Below are 9362 nucleotides of genomic sequence, written 5' to 3'. Positions count from 1 at the left end.
TGTGGATTATTATGATCTTTCTTCAGTTTCTAGAAATTATATTTCTGTGTCCACTTAGGACAAGTGAGAATATTACTTTACTAATGGATTATTGTCCTTGAGTATAAATAATATTCTTTGTGGAACTGTTTCATAATAATATGTTCTCAATATAGACAATAAAGATATTCTCAAAATAACAACTATGCCAACTGAGGTAAGTTGAATTAAACATACCTAAAAGAATGTGGATAGTATCAAAACTCACCTCTTTGTATACACCCGAGCATAATGGTGTATCTAAAAGGAGGAATATGACCTTACATGAAATGGTTAGATCCATGATGAGTTTTTAGTGATCTACCCATATAGTTCTAGGGCTATGCCTTAAAGACTACGACTCATGCATTAAATAGTGTGATGTCAAGGTCTGTAGATAAGACTCCGTATGGATTGGGCGAAAGCCCAACTTATCTTATCTAAAGATCTGGGGTTGCGAAGCTTATGTCAAGAAATTGAGTTTGAACAAGCTGGGCCTGAAATCCTACAAATGTATATTTGTGGAGTATCCTGAAGAGACCAAAGGATACTATTTCTACCATCCAGAAGAGTGTAATTTTTTTGTAAGAAGTACTAGTGGGAGAAAAGTAGAACTCGATGAAGTTCTAATACCATAAGATACATTAGATGAAAGATGGGAAGATGTGCCATAAGAGGTGGTTGAACATCGTGAGGAGGTTACTCCATAATTTATGGATCAAAGTGAACCACCTTAGATAGCACAGGAGGTACGTAGATTTGGGAGAGTATGTTATGAGCCCGAGGAATACGGTTATCTCGTGACTCAACATGGTGACGTGCTGGTCTACTAAGACAATGAACCTATAACTTACGATGAAGCTGTATCGGATCTAGATTCCGTTAAATGGCTTAAAGCCATGAAATCTTAGATGGACTCCATGTACCAGAACCAGTCATGGTTTCTAGTGGATTCACTTGAAGGGGTAAAACCCATAGGGTGTAAATGAGTCTTCAAGAAGAAGACTGACATGGAAGGCAAAGTGCATACTTATAAAGCACGACTGGTTCCCAAAGGTTTCATAGAAATTCATGGTATTGACTATAAAGAAACCTTTTCACTAGTTGCCATGATCAAATTCATCTGGATTATGCTTGCGATTGTTGCATATCATGACTGTGAAATTTGGCAAATGGATGTCATAACTACTTTCCTGAATGAAAACCTTAAAGAAGATGTGTATATGACACAACCCGATGGTTTCATTCTCGATGGACAAGCTAATGACTATGAGATTTGGCAAATAGATGTCAAAACAACTTTCTTGAATGGAAACCTTGAAGAGGATGTGTATACGGCACAACCCGATGGTTTCATTCTCAATGGACAAGCTAATGACTGTGAGATTTGGCAAATGAATGTCAAAATGACTTTCCTAAATGGAAACCTTGAAGAGGATGTGTACATGAAACAACCCGATGGTTTCATTCTTGATGGGCAAGCTAAAAAGATATGCAAATTACAGAGGTCCAAATATGGACTCAAGCAAATTTCAAGGAGCTGGAACATTCGTTTTGATGAAGCCGTATAATACTACGGTTTTTATCAAGAATGAAGATGAGACTTGTGTTTACAAGAAAGTAAGTGGGAGCGCAATGGCATTCTTAGTGTTGTATGTCGATGACATACTTCTGATCGGGAATGATATACCGAACTTGTAGTCGATAAACACTTGGTTATCCAAGTGCTTCTCTATGAAAGACTTAAGAAAAACAGCCTACATTCTTGGAATAAAGATCTATCGTGATAGATCGGATAGGTTGCTTAGCCTAAGTTAGAGTACATAGACAAGGTACTGAACAAATTCAGTATGGAAGAATCCAAGAAGGGATTTCTTCCGGTGGCACATGGTGTCTATCTCTCTAAGGATATGTGTCCTAAACCACACACACAATGAGAGAGATAGAATGAAGAGGATCCCATATGCGTCAGCAATTGGATCCATCTTATATGCTCAGATTGATGTCTCATGTGCATTAAGCACTTGTAGTGGATATCAATCGAATCCAACTGAGTGATACCATGCTGTATGCTCAGACTGATATCTCATGTGCATTAAACACTTGCAAAAGATATTAATTGGATTCAAGGGAGCAATGTGATGATATGTACTCCTATTGATCTCTTATGTGCATTCAACACTTGTAGAAGATATCAATTAGATCCAAGTGGGCGACACTAGATGAGTGTTAATGGACATCCTTAAATACCTGAGAAAGGACTAATAATATGTTCTTGGATTATGAAGGGGAAAATGAGCTCACTGTAAAAGGATACAGTTATGGTATTTTTCAAACGGATAAAGATGATTTTTACTTGAAATTTTGTCTCAATAAAGCTGTAGTGAGTTGGAAAAGCTCGAATCAGAGTATTACAGCGGATTTTATAACTGATGCAAAGTATATCGCATTATTTAATGCAATGATGTAGGTAGTCTGGATCAAGAAGTTCATTACTGAACTTCATGTGGTTCCAAGCATTGCTAATCCAATAAAGTTCTACTGCGATAACAATGGAGCCATTGTTCTGGCTAAGGAATCACGGTCTCACCACTAATCCAAACACTTAGTTGATTCAATCTAATCTGATAAGTCAATCAGAAAGAGAATGTGCAGAATTACAAAATACCTACTAACCCATTGTTGAAGTTTTTGTTGCAGTAGAAGCCTGATAGGCACTTGGGTCATTCGATGTTAAACACATGAATGATTGGTTATAGTGCAAGTGGGAGATTGTTGGAGTAGGTGCCGTAGAGTCAATCAATTATTGTGGAATCAACTCTTTGTAATGATGTTTATTAATCAATAAAAGGCATCGTCTACTGTATCATGTAAACCATAGTTGTATGTATTGATATATGTCCTTAGGATGGTAGAACTGTGACAAAGGTATCAAGTGTTTCAAATCTTGATAGTGAGAACCCTATGAGCATATATGGTGGCCATTCTAGAAATTTTCATAGCCCTAGTATTATTCTGACCAAGGACACAAATAATACAGTAAGACTATCATAGTGTTGAACAACCCTGTCGAAAGGTAGTAACTGATCTCACTTGTCAAGGTTGTTTGCCGACAACCTAGTGCAACACATGGGTGCTTGTTATAGGTAAGTTCACTGGACTGACCCACTAGAGAATTTCATATAGATGGCAACCCCAGTGTCTATGGAACAAATCATCTAATGAATGGTGGTGCATGTGATCCTTAGACTTGAGATCACCAGAGCGCTTTGTGCACCAATTGGTGTAGTTTGACATTAGTCTAACGTAGTTCTATTTAGAGCTATCAATACAATAGTGATTGGCTGCACCAAAGAGTGTATTAAGACTATGGTGGATCGACAAAGGATTCATCACTCCCGGGTACAAGAGAAGTTATCTCATGGCGCAATTCAGTTAATGACAATGACACTAAATCTGTGATCACAGTGAAATTGAGTTGTTGCTCAATCTAATTTATTATTCCGGTCATTGGTCTGGTAACTGAATACAAATATATCGAGAATAATTGAGGTTGACACTATTTCTATACCTCTTCTCCATGAGACAACAAATGATGAAAGGATTTGATTGTACGGTAACCATATCATTGATAGGTAGCTATTTCGTTGAATCCAAATATATCGGGTGGCCATGATGTCTTGCTAGGGGTCAATCTTGGCCTACGTGTAGTGAGACTATTAATTGGTGTTAATCGCAATACTGCTCACTACCGGTATGATGAGGAGCCTACGGGTTACACATATAGAAGATAATTTAAGAATTAGTTTGTGCAAGGGGCATTTTCGTCTTTTAGAACAAACGAGTATTTTGGTAATCTCATAGTGCAATTAAATTTGCTGAGATTGTTGCCTATATTTAATTTAATATTAAAATTAAAATTAAATTAGTGAGATTATGTTTAAATATATGTACATATATTATAATGAATTATTATTGCTACTTAAACGTTAATATATTTTATAAATATATTAATGGACTTTAATTATAATAATAATTAATTTAAAATAAAAATACCATAAGAGGGGTGTTTGGATACAAGGGTTAGAGCCCATGCCTATTCCTCATTGGAATAGGGTTTTGACACATGCACTATAAAAGTGCATGTGTGTTAAAGAATGAATAAGATATTTCATTCAATCAAAAAAAGAGAAAAGAGGGCAGCCATTTTTCTCTACACCTCCACGTTTCCTTGGGTCTTTAGATCAAAGATTTTCTTTGATTTTGAGTAGATTCTAGAAGCCCAAGAGAATCTAGCAAATCCTTCTTTGGTTCTTTGGATTGCCTTCGTGTGAATCACCATTCGTTCGATCCTATTCTTGGATCGGTAGCAAAGTAGATTCAAAGACATTTGAAAGAGCCTCCAAACGCGCGTAAGATCTATGATCCTTGTCTGGATTAATGTTATATTTGTTCTTTTCAATTTTAAGCATGTAAAATATATACGTATCAGACCCTGATCTTGGGCTATTCAGAGTAATCGATAGGAAATATGTTTGTTTTTCGATACGTTTACCCACCGATCTACTTACATGTATGGCGATTGGCTTGAGTATAGTGTGACCAAAGATGCTGCACTTTGCTTGTATTTTTATCTTCTTAGACCTACCATTATGAGCCAAACTGGTAGGGACTCTTTCATTAGTGAGGGATTTCGTAGTTGGAAGAAGCCAGAACACTTTGAAATTCATGTTGGCCAGCCAAATAGTGCTCATAACCAAGCACAACAGAGTTGTGTGAATTTAATGAATCAAAAGCAACATATTGAAGTGGCTCCCTCTAAGCAATCAGATCAAGTTCGGACTGAATACCGAACTCGCTTGACTACATCCATTGTTTGCATTATATTTCTTTTGCGTCAAGGGTTGGCATTTCATGGTCATGATGAAACTAAAGACTCAAAGAACCAAGGTAACTTTCTCGGACTTCTTCGTTTTCTAGCTTAGCACAATGAACATTTTAAGAGTGTTGTTTTGAAGAATGCACTTGGGAATCTTAAATTGATAGCACCAGTGATTCAAAAAGATATTGTGAATGCTACAGAAAACAAAACCACAAAGGCTATCATTAGTGATCTTGGAGATGACATCCTTTCAGTTTTGATTAATAAGTCTCATGATGTGTCAATTAAAGAACAAATGGCTATTGCCATACGTTATGTACATAAAAAGGGTCATGTGCTTGAGTGGTTTCTTGGCATTATACATGTTAGTGACACAACTGCAGTATCACTTAAGATGGCTCTTGAGTTATTATTTTCTAAGCATGGATTGAGTTTGTTAAGATTAAGTGGACAAGGTTATGACGGGGCAAGTAATATGCAAGGAGAATTTAATGGTTTGAAAAGTTTGATTTTGAGGGAGAATGAATATGCTTATTATGTTCACTGTTTTGCTCACCAACTTCAATTGACATTAGTGGCCATTGCAAAAAATCACATTTCTGTTGCTTTGTTTTTCAGCTTGGTTACTAATTTGATAAATGTTGTTGGAGGTTCATGCAAGCGTCGAGACATGCTTCAGGAGAGCCAAGTTAGTAAATTTGTTGAAGCAGTACTAGAAATTGGTGAAGTTAGCAAGGGATGAGGTTTGAATCAAGAGACAAGTCTAAAATGAGCTGGTAATGCATGTTGGGGCTCGTATTATTATACACTGATCAACTTAATCATTTAGTTCTCCTTTGTGGGTGATGTGCTTGAGGTTATTGAAGAAGATGGTTTAAATCCTAAACAAAAGGGTGAAGCATGTAATCTATTAGATTTAATCTATTCCTTTGATTTTGCATTTAGCTTGCATATGATGAAAGGTATATTGGCAATTAATAATGACTTGTCACAAGCATTACAGAGAAAAGATCAAGACACTGTAAATGTTGTGACTCTAGTCAAAGTTTCCAAACAACAATTACAATTGTTGAGAGATGAAGGATCGAAATATTTGTTGAGTGAAGTTTCTTCATTTTTCCAAAAGCATTATATTGTCATTTTGAATATGGATGATATGTTTGCAATTTGAGGGCGGCCACGACGGAGAGTTGAGCACATGACAAATTTGCATCACTATCGAGTTGAATTATTTTATACAGTGATAGATATGCAACTCCAAGAACTTAACACTTGTTTCACTGAGGTTAGTACTGAGTTGCTTTTCTGTATGACATGTTTAGATCTAAGTAATTCATTCTCTGCTTTGACAAGCATAAGTAGGGGTGTCGGCCGAGCCGAGCCGTTCGTGAGCTGGCTCGACTCAAGTAAGACTCGAATTAGGTACCAAGCCGAATTCAAGTCTACCCTAACTCAATAGTGGCTCATTTATGGTTTTTTTGCAAAAAATACAAGTTTTAGATATGTTTTGTGATTTGACATGCAAAAGGTTTAAAATATCATAGATTAACCCTTAACCCCAATTAACCCAAATCGTATAAACGATTTCCCGAAAATCAAAAACTCTATTTTCACATTACTAATCATCAAGAAACCCCGGTTTCCCCAAAATCACACCCAATCGCCCACAAACACAAGAACTACCCAATCGCCACTTCTCGTTGCCTTCTTTGTTGTCGATGATGCTGGTTTTTTGTGAAGAATTTGTGAGGAGTTCGTTAACTAGCGTTTCTTGACTGCAACAAGTTTGTTCCTTCACAAAATCTAGATTTTTTTTGGATCTGATTTGTGTAAAACAAGATCTGCAGGTTATATAAAAAAAGGGCCAAACGAACCGTAATCCAGCCAATTCGAGCTCTCGTTAATCGAATCATAATCGAGTTTTTCGAGTTGAGTCAAACAAGCTTGAGTCCAATCATGAGTCGACTCGATTATAAACGAGTCGAGTCACAAGTCAAGTTTTCCTAACTCGACTGACTCGTGACTCAACTCAAACTCGTCTAATGCTTAACCGAGTCAGGCTCGTTTAGGGTGATACTTGGCTCGTCTACACCCTTAACCATAAGTTGATCCATTTTGCCCAATTTTATCTATCTGATTTTTCTGCACTTGAGTTGATGGTACTTGAGAACCAGGCTGAGACTTATGTTATTGACATGCGTTCTTGTGATGAATTTGCTGAGTTACAAGGAATTGATGATTTGGCTAATAATTTAGTTCATAAAAAGACATTTTGTATCCATTGGTGTATAAACTTGCATTGGTTTTACTAGTTGCGATTATGATCATTGAAAGAATTTTTTCTGCAATGAATCTTGTGAAAAGTCGGTTACACAATCGAATAGGAGATCAATGGATGAATGATTGTTTGGTCACATGTATTAAGAAAGATATATTTGATACAATTGAGAACGAGATGATTATCCAATATTTTTAGAATATGAAAACTCGTCAAGGAAATTTTAACAAAAACTGTGTTTTTTTGAAGATATTTATTTGTATTTTGTAACTTTTTATTGAAGCTCATTGTAATGAAAAAAAAGTATGAATATAATTGGTTTTAATTTTTTAATTTTTTTTTTTTGTTTATTGTGCGCTCCCATCGAGTGAAATTCTTGGATCCGTCACTGCTTACTCAGGGAAATTTTTGATATATATATACAAATTTAATATGAAATGAGATGCTATACATATACTACTTTTTTGTGGAGGCCTTACAATAGATTGCCTAAAATGTTTCTTCCAGCTCGTTTGAGGCAACAAAGATACATTGCATTGTTTGTCCTCTCGCTATATTGCTTCAATGCAAGTTCGTATCATGTGCCACACAAGGCTCCTTTGTAGCATGATTTGTAGCCCGATCAGGTTTCCACTATGGAGTAGTGGTTTAATGCGCATGACTTGATCTTGTTTAAACTAGGCATAGGAATGAGGAGTCCGAGAAAGTGTTTTGTTTCTTTATTTGGGCAAATCTATCATATTTTCTTCTTAAAGCTGCATTTAAAAATAAAAAAAAAAAAAAAATTCTTTGTTAGTTTGTAATTGTTTTAAAAAAAGAAATTTTGTTGCATTTTTTTATTAATCAAAGCTACCATTTTTTTTAATTTTGTTTTCTTTGGTTCTTGTATATGCTAGCTAATCATTTTCTCCCACTAAATATGTAGGTATGATAGATTATCTTTAACTTTGGTGTGACGAGACACCTGTCTAAACCTCTACAGAAGATTAGGCATGGCTGGTCAGATAACAGGATGATGTTGCTGACAAAGCCGCTAATGAGGATATATAACATGTTGCTGGCCAACCTGCTAATGTTGTTGTCGAGGTTGCTAAGGAGGTTATAGAACATGTTGCTGGCGAGCCTGTTGATGCTATTGAAGATGATAATTGGGGGGATGAGGCTATAGGTGACACTGAGGTGGCTATGGGTGACACTGCGGCAAGTTTAAACTTTTCAGAAGATTTAGGAGAGAGTGGAAGTCCTTAGCTTTTTGGTCCATCATCATGCATGTCTGATATGGGTGAGGACTGTGAGGTTAAGCAACCCTTAGAAAAAAGGAAGATAACTCACTTGTTAGTGTTAGTGTATGCCCTAAGAATCAATCGTGTCGTCGGTTCCAAGACATTATGTTTTGTATATATATGTTAATGTATATATTTTGCATATACATTTTATCTTATCAATAGAAGAAAGTGTTCTTGTTTTACATGTGGTTTATTGCTTCATTTATATATATGTATTACATGTGAAATGTTCGGATGATACAAATCTTTAGAAGATCAAAATCATGAAAGTATTCTCTATATAGGTAATATTAATTGGGCAATAATATTACATAGTAGGAATGTTGAATGCCTCCATAGAATATCATGTGATGGAATTAATGTGGGTGATTATAAAAATTATATCACTAGGGCATTAACATGGATAAGCGGTTAGTGAACTTTTTATCGAATATGGCCATTTATGATGAATCACATGGACATTTAAAATGTAGTCAATGATTTATCATAAGATCGTATTAGTATATTATTAATCTTTAGACCTGAGATATTATGGTTGGAATCTGCATAAATGCATATGGTTCATATGGTGTATAAACAGGAGGCTGTGTTGTTTGTGTGAGGACAAGTGATAGTCAAGATGGGATCCATCGACTTGGTATAGATTGATATCAAGTTCCTAGACAAATGTCAAGATACATTAGAAAAGGGAAATCTTCGGTTGTGGTATATAAAATGTTACTTGAAAGGTTGTTTCATGGTGACACGTTCCATATGTATTGATTGTCAATTTGATATAAAATTAAGATAAAGATTTTGACATACCATGAATCCATTCTTAATTGGGATTAGACAACGGAATGATTTGATTATACAACGCGTATGATTAGAAAATGGTTCGTTGGAGTATATCTTCATT

The 9362-nt window shown here is 35.7% G+C and overlaps 1 protein-coding gene across 1 annotated transcript; it reads left to right on the top strand.

Annotated features, from left to right (window-relative positions):
• The first annotated feature begins 4589 nt into the window (after positions 1-4589).
• On the top strand, positions 4590-5642 carry LOC116109578 (zinc finger MYM-type protein 1-like). Its single transcript, XM_031395804.1, has 2 exons — positions 4590-4968; positions 5065-5642. Exons 1-2 carry the CDS (start codon positions 4590-4592, stop codon positions 5640-5642), a joined length of 957 nt encoding a protein of 318 aa, XP_031251664.1.
• The last annotated feature ends 3720 nt before the right edge of the window (positions 5643-9362 follow it).

The sequence above is a fragment of the Pistacia vera genome, unplaced genomic scaffold (assembly GCF_008641045.1).
Source record: "Pistacia vera cultivar Batoury unplaced genomic scaffold, PisVer_v2 Contig583, whole genome shotgun sequence".
Lineage (NCBI taxonomy): Eukaryota > Viridiplantae > Streptophyta > Magnoliopsida > Sapindales > Anacardiaceae > Pistacia > Pistacia vera.
This window is presented reverse-complemented; position numbering and strand designations above follow the sequence as displayed.

Bases quoted from the DNA above. Each gene is read 5' to 3' on its own strand.
- LOC116109578 (XM_031395804.1), top strand. From the start codon at position 4,590: ATGTATGGCGATTGGCTTGAGTATAGTGTGACCAAAGATGCTGCACTT. The intron at 4,969-5,064 runs GTAACTTTCTCG...TTAAATTGATAG, and splicing joins TAAAGACTCAAAGAACCAAG to CACCAGTGATTCAAAAAGAT.